Source organism: Coturnix japonica, chromosome 27 (genome assembly GCF_001577835.2).
Source record: "Coturnix japonica isolate 7356 chromosome 27, Coturnix japonica 2.1, whole genome shotgun sequence".
Lineage (NCBI taxonomy): Eukaryota > Metazoa > Chordata > Aves > Galliformes > Phasianidae > Coturnix > Coturnix japonica.
The window spans coordinates 2,754,133-2,772,299 of record NC_029542.1 but is presented as its reverse complement, the minus strand read 5'-3'; the positions used below and the strand labels follow the sequence as shown (position 1 = coordinate 2,772,299).

General features: G+C 41.8%; 1 protein-coding gene across 3 annotated transcripts in view; it reads right to left on the bottom strand.

Annotated features, from left to right (window-relative positions):
• Positions 1 to 2,132: 2,132 nt before the first annotated feature.
• Positions 2,133 to 18,167, bottom strand: part of SPOP (speckle type BTB/POZ protein) — a 21,588-nt gene continuing 5,553 nt past the window's right edge. For 2 of the 3 annotated variants that reach the window (XM_015885698.2, XM_015885697.2), the window contains exons 2-10: positions 13,066 to 13,208; positions 12,571 to 12,692; positions 10,898 to 11,049; positions 10,665 to 10,792; positions 7,905 to 8,082; positions 7,249 to 7,304; positions 6,718 to 6,840; positions 3,220 to 3,362; positions 2,133 to 2,912 (exon numbers count right to left, since the gene is read on the bottom strand). In XM_015885698.2, the coding sequence (XP_015741184.1) occupies positions 2,768 to 2,912; positions 3,220 to 3,362; positions 6,718 to 6,840; positions 7,249 to 7,304; positions 7,905 to 8,082; positions 10,665 to 10,792; positions 10,898 to 11,049; positions 12,571 to 12,692; positions 13,066 to 13,143 (1,125 nt within the window). In that variant the 5' untranslated portion in view covers positions 13,144 to 13,208 and the 3' untranslated portion in view covers positions 2,133 to 2,767. Of the gene's footprint in view, positions 2,913 to 3,219; positions 3,363 to 6,717; positions 6,841 to 7,248; positions 7,305 to 7,904; positions 8,083 to 10,664; positions 10,793 to 10,897; positions 11,050 to 12,570; positions 12,693 to 13,065; positions 13,209 to 13,889; positions 14,018 to 18,167 lie in introns of those variants that run through there. The other variant, XM_015885699.2, reaches the window with a different exon arrangement.

Sequence of the window (18,167 nt, the reverse complement as noted above, 5' to 3'; positions counted from 1 at the left end):
TTCTGATAAATACGCCATCTCCTCGTGGGACTCAAATCTCCAACTGTTCAACTGGCATGGACATCTCCGCTGTAACAACACACGCCACAGATTGTGAGTTAACTTGAATTACATTTCAGATCTGGGGAGGGGAGGATGTCAGTGGGAGGTTTATGAACAGTATGCTCCATCTCTGATGTTGTTATAACCAGATGGCTTCAGCTGTATCATTTACAATTAAAAAAAAAACACCACAAAAACAAAACAAAAAAACAAACAACAAAAAAAGCAAAGTTGACAAATATATCATTAATTCACCTGCAACTGGAGGTAAGTTGAACCCTCCATGTATCTTATATCACAGACCTTCCATGCCAGTGTATTCTGGAAATGCACCTGGCTCTGCAGGAAGGGCTGGGATAGACAAGCCTGTGAACAGATCGTTTTCCTGCAGGTATCTCTCCATCCTCCAGAGCTGGCTGCCAAATCTGCACTGCCTTCCTGTAAACACCTCCCTCAAAAAAGGCTGAGGACACACAATGTCAACGGCCATTTACTTTCTTCCAGGCAGGTCTGTTTCTTAGGGAAAGGCTACGGCAGAGACACTCCTCAAACAGCTGGTCAGTGACACAGCCAGAAGGAAAGGTCTCTTCCAGTAGGTTTGGATATTTCAGTAAACAATTCAGTGACTGCGGTGTAATTAGGCATCACTGAAGCACACAGATAACTCCGCAGTTACCTGGCAATGAACTTTTCATGTCTGCATGTAATTATAAGCTAGAAATGCCGGCCTAAGTTCTGACAGGGTGGTGGGGAGCATCTCTTAATGACTAAATGCTTTGCTTACCTAGAAGGAAATGCAAGCTAAATTCAATATAAAAGGAATTAGAAGAGTTGAAGGAATAGATGCAATAGGGGAATTTGTGAATCAAGACGAAGGAAGGCTTTACTATACAGATGGTTGTGTATGTTTGTGATGAAAGTCTCAGTGGGGGAGCTCAAAAAGGGCAGGGACCCTCTCATGAGTCACCATCTGATAAAAATAGATGGCAGTTAAACACGTGAACGTATGAATGGAGCTCTCCTTCACACAAGGGACAAATGCTGTAAGAGAAGTATGACAATAGAATGAAAAGTCAGAGACAACTGATATCTAATCTGTTTTCTAGACAACACAGAGTTACTCCCTGTAATCCATTACGTGCCCTACCTGACCATCTTAAGGTCAGATCAATTTGCCACTGCCATGACACCACGTATTTCAATCTAACCTCCCTGGATATCTGGGACTAATGATGACATAAATGGATGGTGTCTTTCCAACCAAGACATCCCGCACTGCTCCTTAATGTTATAAAACAGATGGCTTATTGTACCACTCCCCTTTCCCACATTTAAGTCCAGGTAAAAGGTTTGGACTACGAGTCAGCTTCACGGCTGCTATTAAAACCAATTTGTCTAGTATTGCGGTAACACCCACTATGAGAAATAAAACAATTTTGTACTGCAATCATCCTTACAAAGTCCCATCTGAGTTCCAGGAACAGCACAGCACTGTCAGGACACAGCAGTAAAGTGAAAGTGCATCTTTCGGGAGCTGGTTTTTAAGCTGAGAAGTTTTTCAAACCGAAGCAAAAACAAAAAGAAACACCAGATACGACGCAGTACAAAATAGTAATTATTTATATTTTCAAAAAAAGAAAAAAAAAAAGTTTACAGCTATTTTGAAACTTCTTCCTTGTAAGAAGAGTGACTAATAGAAAGGAATAGGACTGGCTCCTATACAGTCGGCAAGTCAGGTACAAACAGTTGTTAAGAATCATTTAGCAACTCAGGACAGGGACTTGTGACGCAGCAATCATGAACGATAAAATTTCTCCTTTTTCTTAAAAAAGAGGGAGGAGGGAAATAAAGCAGGGAAAAATGCCAAAAAAACATTTTCCACGATATCTAAAAACAGTAACCGTTGTTCTTATCAGACAGCACGCTCCAAATCAAGGATATTCCAGTCCTTTCAAAACCGATACAGACTTGCCAAGGGCTGCCTTCGGTCTATTCACATCCTCCAGAACACACAGTCTCTCAGTCCCCTTTCACTTCAACCTGTCATTTTATAAAAGGTGGGTTGTTTTTTTTTTTCTTCTTTTTTTTTCTTTTTTTTCTTTTTTTGCAATTAACATACAAGTGCTACTAACAGAGAAACTGATCTTCTTGTTGCTGGATGGCAATAAGGAGTTACACAAACGTCCAGTTTTTAGCTCAGCTGGAAGGACTTAAATTCTCTTTTTTTTTTTATATAAATACTACTGGAGCTCCATTCAGGTTACTTCCTTTCCAGAACCTCACTGGAAATTCTTTTTAACCTCCCAATGCTCTCTCCAAAACTAAAACGTCCTCTTGCTCCAGGCATCTGACGGTTTGTTCTGTGCTGCCAGACGCAGAGATGTTGTTTTTTCCCCCCAGTACCACTGCTGGGTTTATTCTGACATGGATCGGTACCTAAACCAAACCCTTAATTGACTCAGCCAAGTCGAAGGGAACACACAGACAATGCAGCGACAGGGATTCATTAGGTTGAACAGCCCCAGAGCCCCAGGCCCACCCTCCCCCCTTTCCCCAAGTTCCTTGGTGCTGTTTTAAAAAGTCTGGGTGTCACGAAGCAGTCTCTTCCCCCCAACAACAGAGTATAAGCTCCACAGATTTCGCTGTCTACCTGGTGGTCAAGGTTTGAGCAGCAACAGCTGATGCTGCTTCCAGAAAAACGCGTGGTGTTGTGACAGATGGGATCTTAGGATTGCTTCAGTCGCTTACGTGGAGGTCCCAGAAAGGGACACTGTGCAGAGGCCAGAGAGCGATACGCCTCAGCCACCAAGTGAGGATGTGATACTACCATCGACTTCCAGCCTGACGTCTCCATGACATCAGAAGCATGACTAGAAATAAGAAAATAAACATGAAGTTACTGACTGAGGCCAAAAAGGATAACAATTGTATTTTCCACATGCTTAAGATCCTCAATATTTTTAGTGTTCTGATTTAAGACTGTATGCTGGACAGTCCTTCAACTTGCAAACAGACCTGATCCTGAGAGGATGACAGTAGGAACACAACACTCATCTACTCTGACCCCTGAGCAAACAGTATTTTCAATCGATACATAAAGTACTAGAAAATGAGTAGAATCTCCTCTGCACATGATTGTTCTTGAATGGTCGCATGTCAAAACAAGAATAAACTTACTAATTAATGAAATCCACTGCTTGAGTTTTCAGTTGATCAGCACTATGTAAGTCAGCCAGAATGAGGATCTCAGCTGCATTTTCCACAGACAGGTTACTGCACAGTGCATCCTCACACATCACCTTCAGACGTTCCAGAGCATACTGCAAAACACAAGCCAAAGCACAATTACAACAACCATCTATTCAGCCTGAAGTTCTACTTGTGCTCCATTACTCTTCAGTAACAAACTACAGTGCTAAACAGGCTTCTTCACTTTATTATATGGATCTGAACTGTACTCAAAGAAGTAGTGATCAGCAAAAAAGGAGAAGCAATATGCACCCGCCCTGAGGAAAGCAATGGGGAAGAAGCATACCCACCATCATTCTCATCCCAGGCTTCTTGTGTTACTGGTTTACTGGTGCTGTGTTCATGCTTTGAAATGAGTAAGTATTAAAGGTGATCTGAAATGCTGCCTCAGTGACTTCAAAGTACAAAATGCTAACACCAAATCTCACCCTCACTTTATGACAGTTATTCTTCAGATTCAGAGGGGACCTAATACTGAATGCTCCATAGGTGCTCCAGTGATGTTCAGGCAGCTTACACTCAGTTCCTTTGCCATTAATGTTCTGCAATTTATGACCAACCTTGCTCAAGTACATGTTCCTAGTTTAATACTAAAACACTACACAAATGCCCTTGACTTCTTATGGCTATCCATCTGGAAACAAAACATCACAGCTTGTCTGTAAAGCGATAGCAAAAGCCTTAGTCTAACTTCACATTCTCAACTGAAGCATTTACACCATTTGGTGGTGCATTTCCCCAAATTTTCCCTCCCCATCCACAGCTCTGGGTTAGATCAATTATTTGAGAAATCCAAAGGAGATGCATAGAAGAAGAATACCTCCTAATAAATGTCACACACAGTTTTCTGCAGCACTTTAGTTGGTATTGAAACAAGCAGATACACCCAAGATCTTCAAAAAGGTCTATAGTCAGAAAACTAGAAGCTACTTGTTGTCAAGAAACAAAGGCTAAACTTCAAACCCCAGCCTTTAAAAATATTATAGGTGGGCACTAAGAGACTGAGACTTGTGAAAGTCTTGGTATGTGTGGTTTGATTACAGAGCTTGCTGCTGTTCTTTGGATGAAACACAGTACTTCTGAATAGTCTCAATCCCATGACAACATTTTTTATTTGAGAGAGGAATGCATTTGGGAATACCCTTCATACTGTTTGTAAGGTATTTCTGGATGACTTCAAGATGGCAGGGTATACAAATGCATGTTCTTCACTGTGTGTTGCCACAGCCCAAAAAGATACCAGGTTTGTAAGGACTGGTCTGCCAACCTGAAGAGAGAGCTGGGAACCAGATCCTCTGCATGACGACTGAGAGCCTGCCATATGATAAGCACCATAAGCATTTATTAATTTTTATATTCTTATTGAGACCTTCATTCTGTTACTATTAAATTTAAATGAATCATTTTAAATCATAAAAACATCTTTCACTTAAGTCCCAGCAATAATAGTTACGTCAGTTGAGGCATGGCACTCATAACCAGGACAATTTGCTCCCATTGGAACATCTGAGTAGGCAAATCAAATTTACTTCGTCTGTATCTATAACTAAAACAATTCCAAAGAAGGGGCAAACCATTATCTTACTGTCTGTCAGTAGCCTAAAATGCAGTCGACAAAGCTTAAACTATTCCCTTTGCAAACTGAATATCCTCTTCTCTGCATGTACAATTTTTATTTTGGTTTTCACTAGGAATATCTCAATTTCTAATTATATATTTGGGCAAAAGTAGCCATTCTGGTTTCTCAGGTACTGAGATTTCCCCATTCCCATCTTTAATTACACTAAAGAAAAAGAAAAGAAAAAAAAAAAAGCCTTACCTAATAGCATTCCTACTCCAGAGGCTGAAATAGTATCTCCTGGGTTTAGAAGACGTGTTTTGTTTTGGTTTTGGTCTAATTACTTATTTTCCCTGAGAGGTAGGAAGAACTCAGAAGAAGCTGTTTCAGTCTCTTGAGTAAATATTACATGCTTTATGTGCTTTCTTAAAGGATATATTTTTTTTTATTTCTGCTTTTAAAAGATGCACAATGAGTTTAAAAGAAAGAAAACCTACATTAAAAGCCAAGAAATTCAAAGTTAAAGCCTACTCCAGCGTTAATGTACTGCTTCTTGCTCACGCTTGTCTCAGTTAAAGATGGTATGTGATCTCCCAGTCAATACTCTTTAAATATTGAATAAAATATGTGGCAATTACAATAATCGAGCCAAGAACCTGCCTGCCTGCGTTATTTCCCATTTTAATTCTAGTTGCAGTGGCCCAATAACAGCACACGGAGCATTTCACCTTTAAATCAACATTTCTGATGAAGCCCAGGTCCATAGCGACAGGGAATGTAATGGCTGTGCAGTGGTTTGCGTGGAAGAAGGTTACATGCATCCACATCTTAAAATCCACCACCCTATCTAGAACCCACAAAAGAATCCAAGGACTGAAGAAGCACGGAGAGTGAACTACGCTCTCACCCCCAGAGGTGGTCCCTCCAGGTCAGAGTTGAGGCACAATGGAGGGGCAGTGTGGGGGAGCTTGCACTGCTGCTACCCGTGCTGAACCTGTTTGATGAATAAATTCAGAACTTAGTCTCCAGTGCTGTCAAACTGGCATCTTTCACCAGCATTAAGTTTGCTTTTAAGAGGAAAAAAAAAAAAAAAAAAAAAAGGAAATAAAATTTTTGTTATATATTATGAATTGTCATTGGTTAATATGGCTCGCTGGCCAGCACAGCACTCTCTTCCATCCTTGGTGCTGCAAAGGGAAAGAGGCAGAGGTTGAATGGCTGGCAAGGCACTGTGCCTGCTACCATGGGTCTACCAGCAGCCTTCAGTCACAGCATCCCTGGAACCTCCCCTGCAAGGAGCCTGCAAAACCATTACAGCTTAGGGCACCAGGGCTTCCTCCAGTGCACCCCTTGTCTCCACAACCAGCAGGGACTGCCACTGCAAAAAGAAAATAAACAACAGGACCTTCCCACTCTTGGCTATGCATCACTTTAAAGCATCTCTTGAAGCTGCTGATACCAGCCAGACCAAAAGCAATAGACCCTGTTTGCCAAGACACAGCAGAGCTTTTGAGATTTGGTACCAAACATGTAAAAAAAAATTATTAAAAAAATGTATTTTTCTTCTCACTCCCAGCTCTTATAGCTTATGTTGAATAGCAATGCTTTCTTATAAATGAGCAGTAGAGACTAATATTCCTGGTCGTTATACCTGATGATACACAGCTATATATCTAAGTATCTTAAATATATCTATACTACGTTCAAGTTTACTTATAAGCCACAACCAGCTGATATTACAGTTTCAAAGAAAACTGCCCAACCACAATGATCACATGAAAAGCTTGCTACAGGAATCAAGGAGCTCTGAATAAAGCAAGGCACATGTCATTGCTTGTTCTCTGAGCAGCCGTAAATCCCAACTGTACCTTGTCAGCTGCTGCCAGCAAGTCATCAGCCATTTTGTCAAGATTTGGTGCCTTCCCCGTGTAAATAAAGCACATCATTTCCTTAAAAACTTCAGGTTCCACATCGTTGATTTCAACCCGATTCTGTATGGGAAAAAATGAAGCTTGTTAAAATTCTGACAAGATGTTAAAGGTTGTACCCAAAATCTTTTAGTATTCGGAGATTTGCTACAAACTATTCAGAACATGACAACTAAAAGAAAAAAGGAAATGGATGGAATAAGAAGAATTCTGAGTATTGCACATCATCTACTCCTTGTCCCACCCTAAACTCTTTCCCCACAGTAACACAGGTAACAATTGCCTCCTTGATCCCTTCCTTCTCACTTCAGGACAGCTGAACCAGAGACCTACATCTAATGTGAGAGAGTTAAAGAAGAGACAGTAAGCACAAATGCCACCTAAGAAATTTATCTGACCAGAGATGTTAAGAGTTGACCAGAGAGTGCTATTCATCCAGCTGTTAAAGTTCTCCTTCCTTAAGGAACTCACCTTTTTACTCTCTTCCATCTCATGCTCAAACATGGCGCTGAAAACCGGGGAACGGGCTACAGCAGGGGGGCAAAGAAAACATAGTTAGAGAGAAGCCTTTTGTTCTTCAGGAGGAGATAAGCATGGTCTGCCACCACCTCCACAACTGTCCTGCTACTTAATGCAGTAAAAATCCCATAGCAGACAGAGCAAGCTGAGTACAGCTGGTGAAGCGTATAGATCGTGACATCATGTCATGTGGGCAGTTTAGCTTCATGCTCTGAGGATGGGTATGCAGGGATGTCACGAGGCCATTCAAACAAGGCCAGAAGGGTACACAGGCAGTAAGGTATCTTTCATGATTTGGTAAGAAAATACTCTGGTAATTCAGTAACTCCTCCTTATAGATGGCTTTAAGGATATATTATAGTACACTACAGACACAAAAGACACCTCCTAACATCCTCTTTGTGCGAAAAAAGCAGGCAATTAAAAAAGGAATAGATATGTCTTCCTGCAGCAGTTCACAAAACAGTCTTTTACTACAGCTCTGCAGTCAAAAGAACTGCAGAAACCTCCTTTAAAGGAGTAATACAAAAGAACACCTCAATATCACAGTATTTCACTTGCTATTGTTGTCCCCCATCCTGCTAATGCCCATCCAACACAATACTGACCTGCTAGGATGGCTTTGTGAGCCTGGAACTCCTGGCCTGCGACACACAGGCAGCAATCTGTGAAGCGAGAGTTCTCCCAGAGTCCTCCCAGCTCATCTGCCAAGCGACACTCCGGTACCTTCACCATGTTCATAGTGTTCTGGCCAGAGATATTTACAGAGTCCTGTACCACGCTCACCTGGAGGGTAATAAAGAAAGAATTCAAACTCTACACTGGAAAAGCATTTTCCTTTCAGGAATTTTTAAGCTGTGTGCATAAATTAATGGCACTTTCATGCAGGTTCACAACAGCTTTGTTATGTGGTTTCCTAAGGAAGAAGAATCCTCTCTTTCTGTTCTTATAGACATCATTCCTGACCTATTTTTTTTTTTCCTTTCTATCAACAGTCTGAATCCCTCCCAAATCAATAATGCAGTACAAAGAGCAACACAAATGAAAATGGAATATACAGAGCAACCACTGCATCCATACACGCATGCAAGAGCAATGTCTGATCAGCGCAGGACATTCTGAGCACCCCAATTGCTTTTCTGCTTCTGGTTTAGTCCATTTCTTGAGTTCAATGCTTCCACTGCATTGAAAAAGAAATAAAAACTGAATTAAAAAAGCAACTTTATGTCAAATTAAGTAGGAGATTTTGGAGAAGGCTGCTGAGATTCCTGACCACCTGCTCTAAACCAGACATGGCCAGGCAGAGACCATATGCAGCCAAACCAGCTGACGAATAACCCACGCAAAGGGAACAGTTAAGAGTCTATTCAGCACCAAACCGTTATTGTTAAACATGCAGTAAATCATACGCCTTCTGCAGCAGACTCAAATTAGAAGAGATCAGAATGACTAATACTACCCTGCTATAACAAAGAATAAAGGAACAAGCTGATTGACAAGGAAGCATATGGGAAACCATTTGCTGGAGTTGCTGTCAGGTTCAGGTTAAATTTCAGTTCTATTAATATCAATGGCCAGAGGAGAACAACGGGTAGCACAGGAAGCTTCCCAGTTAAGCAAAAGAAGAAGTAAATTATGAAGGGAGAGAGAGATGACAGAAGCACCTTATTAGGGAAAGACTGCTGACAGCACACATCCCAGCTCTTGGGGGAAACCCCCAGTGGGTTTCTGAGGGCGGGCATTCTTGGGTGAATGAATCTTGCACACAAACTATATGACCCTCAAGAACAAGCAAATACCAGCTGCTGCTTGCCAAAGGGCACTAACAATGATTAGCCACAGCAATGGAGAGGAAGGTAATATTCTCTGTCATTAATTTGACTGCTGTAACATCTTCTTGCCCTGGAACTTCTACTAACGCAGACTCAAGGACTCAAGAATCGATTCAGATTCATTAAAAAGCATCTCTAAGATGCCAATCCCCCGGAGTCCAACCCTGGTCACAGACCCACCAAAATACCTGCAAACTGTCTTAAATCAACAAATCACCTTTGTATATGAAACAAAGTCCGTTACCAGCATTAAAACAAATTACCACGTGGCTTTTCATAGAAGTGTAGGCTGGTAGACCTGAATCACTGAGCAGACTCAGGTGTCAAAGAATTTAAGGTTTAGTTTAAGCTATTTTCAACAGCTTAACAAGGGAACTCTCACAGCAACTGCTCAGAGGAGGATTACTGCTGTAACATTCAGGAACTCTGTTCTGTTTTGAGATTCATCAGATTTCGTTCACCTGTGATGCTGGAATATAATTGAAACAGCAGTTGAGATATGAGCAAATCAACCCCATCTGCAGAACAGAGGTGGAAGAACCTCCAAACTTTAAGCAAACGAGGTCAGACTGGAAATGACTGACAACGATCAGCGTTCTCTGTCTTAACAGCATCTTCAGCAACACGTTATGAGTTCAGAGCTGCCCTGTGCATAGGGCAGAAGGCTTCTTCCTTTAAAGTTTAGTAAAGCAAAGAGAAAGCGCAGCAGTCGCTCAGCAACCTTTTGGTCCTGATACATCTCCACATAACAAGTGTGTCATCAAGTACTGCTAACAAAACACGCTTGTTGGAAGTACAGATGTAGCAGCACCACTTGGCACCTGCGGCCAGCAGAGAAGTGTTAGGAGAGCATATGGTACACTGGTTTACATCCTAAGAGACTTAAAAAACAAAAACAAGCTGTTGAAAGTTCTCTCCAAACTGTTCCCAGACAGCATAGATTTCTCCTCTAATACCACCATATAAACTTAAGACAAGAGGGATTTTGCAGTTAAGAAAGACAAGAGAAACAGACACCAGAAGCTCAGGAGACACTAAATTAGGAAGTTTAGGTTTCCCCATCAAGGCTTCTGAACATAAATCTCTCTCTTTAGAAAGAGCTGCATCTTTATCTGAAATCAGTGAAGTGTGAGTTTTCTAAGAAGTTGTAGAAAAATAACACAACAAACAAGAGCTGTGGTTACTGTGGAATTCATTTAGCTTAGCTTTTTGTTTCTGTAAGATACACAGAGGAAAACAAACTTGTCTTCTTCACATGAAGAAAAACGTGCTTAATTTCTACTATCATTACAGGTAAAAGACATATAAAGTAGCAACAAACCAAATGAAAGTAAAAGGCAATGAACCACTCACAGAAAAAGCCACCCCAGCCAGAGGTGCACACACAAGCAGACACAAATAAAATCTAAGTGTTAAATAAACAGCCACTGCTCCTCCTGACTCCACTGACGCCTTAAAAGCAATGATGAAAAATAAGGTCACATCTACCCGAAGCTAATGGAACTGCTATTCTTTCAGCAGCAGAGGAAGGCTTACCTCACAGAATAGAGTGAGTTTGTCATCAGGAAGAAGTCCATTGGCTTCATCTAGCAGAAAGTCTCTTCTAATAAATTTCTTGAATCCCCAGTCCTTGCCTTGTACAAATCGATACGCTCGCTGGCTCTCTGAAAGAAAGACCCAGTGCTTCAAACAACAGCCAAACCACTTGCTTGATCAAACAGCAGAAGACAAACAACCAACCCGTACAGATAGAAAGTGTTTTTACACACCCATTGCTTTTGTTTCTTCTCCTTTAGCATTCAGGATGGAGAATTTGAACTTTGCTCGAACTTCACTTTTTGGACAGCTCACCAGCAACAGATAGAGGGATAGATAATCTTTACTCTCCTCATCCAAGCCTTTAGGGTTCACACGTAAACACCTGTAGAAGCAGGCAGTTGAATGAGAACATGAACAGCTTTTGGCAGGGCATCCACAACTTTCAAAGGAAGGGCAATGTGGAATTTTCATGATTAAATGTACTGTCCTGATTACCAACCACTGAACCACAAGGAAATAACAGACAGCTAAACAGAGTGGAACTGTGCTCTGCAGTCAGCCTCAGGCTACGGCTTCAAGACAGATATTAATACCATAGTAATAACATGGGTAAATCACTTAAAAAAAAAAAACAACACACAGGGCTGGGGAAGAGAGGAGGTGTATATGTGGGGGTGCAATGTTACACAACAGAAAGCATGGTGAAATAGCACAACAGAGGTAAAAGGTTGAAAGGAGTGCAAAATTGCCAAGGAATGACAGTTAAAATTGCAGAGGGAGCAACTCAAAGGAAACACATCATTTCTAGAAGGCTGAAAGCTTCTCAAAAACAACAGTGGGGGTCGGGGGGGGAGAAGGAGAAAACTACTCCTTGGTTAAGAAAAGGTAGTAAAGGCAGGAAAAGGCTAAGTCATAAGCAGTTCTATGACCTGAAGCTAGACATAGAATATAGCAAGCAAGAAAAACAACAACAAAAAAACAGGCCAAAAGACAGCAGCTCAAACACACAGTGACAAAAATCAGAAAGACCAAAGCATGAGAAGGAAATCTGACTTGCAAAGGTTATAAAATGAAGTAATTTAATAACAAAAAGCAGTCTGAGGAAAGCACAGGCCTGCCACCCAAAGGAAGGGAACACAAATCATCTCTCACACACACAGGCCTAAATTAAATAAGGGAATAGATAGCTTGCCGCCATCCAAACTAAGGACATTTAAATAAGAATGCTGAAACACTTCCATGGGGAAAACAGGAAAGGTTTTGAAGGACTTTAAAAGGGTAAAAATGTTGTCTTTAAAAAAGCAGAAACTCTTGGGCAAACAAAAATAGAAAATACAGAGATGATAGGAGGAATTACTGTAACTCTCTGAATATATAAAAAGCTGCCAAGAAGAGAAAGTAATAGTAGAAACAGCCTGAAAATGCAGGAAAGAGAATATAAGAGTGCATGCAAAAATTAGCTGTTTAAAACATGGCGTATTAGAGGCTGAAGTGGAGCTTGAATACCCTGGCTGTAGAATACATTGGCTTCCAAGAGCTTGCCAAGACGAACATCAGTCATTTAAGACAGAAAATAATTTATAACAGACTATTAATCTTCCATGCTGTGCCTCTGCATTAAGGCAGGATGCAGACTCCCTCCTAGCTGTAGCATCTACAATTTCTGACGTCTTCCATTACACAAGGAACACATCTAATGGTCAGATCCATCTGTTCTGCGTCCAAACACTGTGCTGAAGCAACAGTACTCCCTGCATGTTGTGCAACCAAGGAAGCCAGAATCTGTGTGCAGCACGAGTTTATGGTTGGTTTTTTTTCCCCTAAACAACTTCTCTATTATAGACCCCCAAGTTCTTCCACACAGTTATAGAAACACAGTGAACTTCACTTCCGTATGCCTTACCATTTGAGTTTATCGTTGGCTCCAGATGAAAACGTTGAGCTTTTGATCACCTCACCCATCTCCTCTCGGCAGAAGCTGAAGTTGTTTATGGTCCACATGTAGGAAAACTTCACCACTTTAATCTTAAAACCAAGAGTAAGAAGTGGTTTAAGGCCATTCACTTTCACACTGGTCATAGAAGACAAAGCTCTTAAAAGGCAAAAATTGAAACCCTGGAAGTTGCGAGAATCATTTGCGTACCAAGTAACCTCCAGACACAAGAGAAGAGTCTGGAAATAGCTACCAGCAGTAGCTGGACCACCAGAACTCCTCCTGACACATCCACACTCCAACATGGGTGTCACAGAACAACGATCTATCACTGCCCTGTTGAATGGCAATGCCCACTGTTATCCCACATTATCTGAAAACCCAGCCCCTCCATTTGTTCTGAACCAACCTCCTGCTGCAGGTTCTAATTGCCTCAAGAATTACCCCAGCACAGTGCAGTCTCACCTGCGTGTAGCACCAGCTTTCTGCTACGGGTCCACTCGACATTTCTGCCGGAGGAGGAGGACTTGGCACCCTTGACATCGCCAGTTTGAAGATTAAACAGAACGTCACAATTCAGCAGAAGAAAGTCACGTCAGATATTCACACTGTGGTAAAAGGAGGGAAGAGAACAACAAAAAAATTAATAGCAGAAAAAACAACCTTCCAGACTGCTGCTAAAACTCACTGCCTGCAACTTAAAGCAATCACGCTTCCCATGTTTTTTCCTCTCTTCCCCCACACCTTCAAAATAGGCTGTATTATACACCAAAACATTTGGAATTGCTCCCATTTATTTCCTGAGGTGGCAATACACCACCACCACTTATTTTTTTCAATATCCCAGCTCTTCACAGGAATAAACCCAGCCTATCATTTCCTTCAAGGAGCCCAAAACCAGGAGATTACTGACCTGACTTGGGATTTACTGCTTACCCTGAGGCTACCACTTGAACTCAATACTCCTCACTTTCATGTGAAGAGTCTCACACCAGCAGACCAGACCTCTCTTAAGAAAGGCTCCCCTTAGTCTGCACTTCAGTTTATGGCCATTTACTTGGTTTTGAGTTATACTCACCTGCAGAAAGTATGCAACAATACTGGCACACAGGTATAACCTAATCTATAATATAAAGACGAGTGGAAACTTGAGGCCTAACAACTCCCAGAGACCTGAATGGCAGACAGGAGAGACCCATGATTCTTCCTTCCCCTCTGGGTTCACAAAGCACTGAACTCCATGCTCAGGTTGTTCTACTGCCTGTATCAACCTATAGTACTGTACTGATCTGTTACACTGCAGGTTTCCCAGTCACAAAGGCACAAACAACAGGGACGAAACTCAACCACCACAGAACAGGCAGCCAGGGAAAGGATGAAGTTCCCTAAGCTCGCTGAGTGCAACCTGCCTGCACACAATGAGATGCTAAGCCTAAAAGAAAAGCTTGATGAGAAGAAAGAATAACAAATAAACAAGATAATAAAGAGATAATAGGATATGATGTTAATTTTCTTTTTTCCTTTCCCCACCCCCCCTAGAAATACAGTTACTGCCTGACATACCTAGTCAAAACAGCGCTTGGAATTACAATCCAAAGCTTCAGACCTCTTTGGCTCTCTCTCCTTGCAGGGATTCAGGCACAGCTGATCACTGCAGGACACCTCCACACTCCAACAGTTGAGAACCAACAGCCGGGACTGCATGGCAACGCCAGGGTTCTATTCTGCAGTGATGCCACAAAGCTGCTCACCTGCACTGCTGTATGAGTGATGATGAGTTTGGTTTACTTCCACATCACAGACTTAGCAACATCAGGCAGTTTTCTGCAGGAAAACTTTGGCTTCTCAGTGCACAGAATCAATTAAGTAACAAAATTAACACTGAAGGCGATTACAGAGACCCGCTGGAGTCTTTTAGCTTTCTCAAAGACATTAAATTTAGTGGTAACACCTCGCTTCTGGCACAAAAATCAGGGATTAATGAGGAGACATTGGCTCCTATGCTGTGATGGCACACTGATCACGGCTGTTGGAGCACGCTGAGGGCTTTCCTGGATGCAGACATAACCCTGCATCCCCACAGTGCCCAAGGAACATACTCCCTAAGAGTGCAGCCATCAGTCATATAACAGGGGAAGTCAAGAGATGATGAAACCTCATGAACAAAAATCAGAAGTTTTATAGATACCTTCTGCATTTCCACTGGATTTTAACTATCACCTCCACCTTGCTTCAACTGTGCTCTAAAGGCTGGACACATACATGAGCTTAAGACACACAAGACTATTTAATTTCCTATGAGTAACTGTCACTTCTATCTCTTATGTCCTTTCCTCCCAGATGGCTTGGACAGGCAGGTGGTAATAAGAGTTGTGACAGCGTGCTAATAGAACTGCTGCATGCCAGCACGTCATTCGTTACCCTTTAGGAAAGGCCCAAAGGAGACATAGGGTCTAGATTTTAGAGATTTCCTATTATTTAGAAAATCCTTCCAGCACAGCATGTCGAAGCTTTCTGCAGACCATCGGGGAGGCAATTTAATACAGAGGAGAAAAAATAAATAAATAAATATCAAAACAGAACATATCCCCAGCTCAAACCATAATAAAATAAATACAGTATCTTTTTCTCTTGTTATTTTTTTCCTGTAAAAATGGTAAGGAAAGATTTGCCACTTTGCCTTGCTTGCCAAGCACACACATGAGTTCACTAAACACAACCTTAGGAGTGTGCCTTAGCAACGTCTGTGTGCCACTCCACCCTCAAACACTGACTAGCTCTTCTGGTATGGACCGATATTAAACACATTTTAAAAGGGAACAGCAGCTGACTTAATGCACTCCATGCATGCAGTTTCTGAAATCAGCAGGCACCCCCCCTCGGTATTTATTTGGTCATGAACACTTAATGCCTTACCAGTTCACACGCCTTTAGTAACAGCCTGGCACCTCTGAAGCAGGAGCTGACTATAAAGTGGTGCAGGAAGAGGTTTTAAGAAGACATGCAGTAAGTAATATGGATATCAGAATTCCTTATGAGAGCCACACCAGGCCCTTTTCAAGCACAGGAAATGTCCCCTTGCCACCCTGTCCTACTAATTACCTCCTGACTTAGCAGCCATAGCCAGACACCTCGGTTCAAAGCTCCATCCACTGTAGGAATCAGCAGTCAAAAACAGCAGCAGGGATTCGATCCAAAAGAGCTGAGGGTTATCAGCTCAACTAATAACTCTACACCAGGTCTCAAAATGACTCAACTTTGCTAAAGAGCACATTAATTTCTTCCAAAGGCAGGATGAAGTTGCTCATAGGGAAACACAGAGCTTACCCATCAACTCACAGTGACACATGGAGTTTCATTTCAAATACAGTAAGAAAACGACAGGAAAAATCTCCATCATAGCAGAGAGATGGGAAGGAACGAACTGGCAGTCACTGGAATATGCTTAACAGGCTGAAAAGCCCATAAGGTCTCATTTGGGATGCAGAACACATAGATATAACCTGGCCTTCTGGAAACACAGAACAGGAGATTTCTCCCAGAGCTGAATGTCTGCTTCTCTCTTTAAGCCACCATTTATCATTCCCAATTCTGCTTGCAAGCTGCCTCCATTACATCGTTAGCAGCATTCAGGACCTTGGATGGGCATCTTCTGTTACTAAAAATACAGCCTTCCATTTCACTATTATTACACCAAAGTTATTATTACACCCTAATTGGTGGTCACAGCAGGGCCCTATGGACACTGCATGAGAAGATAGCCTTGATGCAGACACACACATACACCTCCATCCAGTTTATCCCACATAATTCACTGCAAGTCAGTTATTCTTTTAGTTTCCTTAAGCTAATTCTGTTACAAAGTAAAGAAAAAAAAGGTGGTTTATCTATACAAGTCATCATTTGTATGAAACTATTAGAGGATGGGAAACTGAGAGGAAATGAAACAGGAACCACCATCAGCAGTGTGAGGAGAAGCACAAGTTTTACACATATATGTAAGAAGTGAAAGAAATACCAGCACCATTTAGAGCCCAATTACCAGCTCTTCCCCAAACATCAGCTAAATACCAACCAACCAAACCCAAGGAAGACAGATGAAGTCAGGGGTAAAAAGCAGCCAACAGTCCTGCAGATATCCATCCCTGTTGTAACAAATCCTCCTCTCAGCTCTGTGGCCATTAAATTAAGCTGTAGCTTTGCATTCTTCTAAGATTGCTCTGAATAGCGTTTGAACAGATGCAGAGAAGCGTATCCCCCCTTAATCACACCTCACCCCAACTATAACTTACCCAAAGCACGTTACAACCACATCCACATGCTGAAGTAATCACATTCTTCCAAGCAAGCATCCCTCCCCTTACTGTGCTTTTCACCTCCATTCTTCCTCTCATCGGGAGATCCAGGCTTCCACGACTCCTGAATCGAGCACACTTCTGCCTTCCTCATCTTAAAAAGGCAGATAATGTTACTGCCTATGAGCACTTTTAGTTTAGATTCTGCTTTGGTGCACTGTACCAAGCAGCACTAAGACACTCCAATGGCACTGCAGGCCACCAAGACCAAAACCCCCTCCTAAACCTTCAGTTCAGATCAACTTTCCAGCAATACAAACATCTGGTAAGTCTTCATGTAATGTTTTCCAGTTGCCATCTTGCATTAATATTCCTAAGAGCTTATCAAAACCAATCTGAGCTGAAATGCTGTTTTTGCCACTATTATTGTGGAAATGGAGCTTTCAAGTAATAAATTTAGAGATCACAACACGTGGCAAAAACGAGGTATAGAGTTACTGGCTGCTTTCACCTGCTTGTAATTGCAGCATGACTTTGAAATGCTTGTAAGAATTACATTCACTGCTGAATGTAAAGATTGAGTGAGTGCCAAAGAGCACACACATGGAACCACCCTCAGAAATCAGTGTGAAATCCCACCTTTCTGGAGATGCCTGAAAAATAAAGGCAGCAGCTTGCTTCATTTCAGTAGAAAGCTCATTGCAGAGCTTATTCCTAACAGGTCATAAATAGCACTGCAAACACTCCTGTTTGCCTGTCCTGTCGGGTGATGCTTCTCCCACATGTATTTCTATGGGCAGGAAGAGTCCTTCGCTTGCTTTTCTCACTTTGCTTAAGTCTTTTCTGTGAACAGATCAAACACCAACATGAAAAGGCAAAAAATAGAGGAAGGAAATGAGAACCAAATCCCAACCAACTTCCAGTTCCAAAACAGCTTCATTTTCCTCATGAATCAGCGCTGTGTTTTCTAGAGAACTCATCACACCCACTTCAATAAGGCCTGCTGGTGCTGCTAGCACCGCTTTAATAACCTAACTCACATTAACATCAAAACCCTCACAGCTGACCATAAATCACACTCTGAAAATAACCCAATCACGGCATTCGCCTACACCCCTATTTGAATATCCTCACCATTCAAACCCGAGATTATCTAATTAGGAAGACAAAGAACAAAGAAAAATGTTGGTAGCTCCGGGATTCTATATTTAGTGCATTGCTATAACAGAGGGAAGAAGGGCCATGGGTAGAGCTGGGTCTGTTTGTATCAGT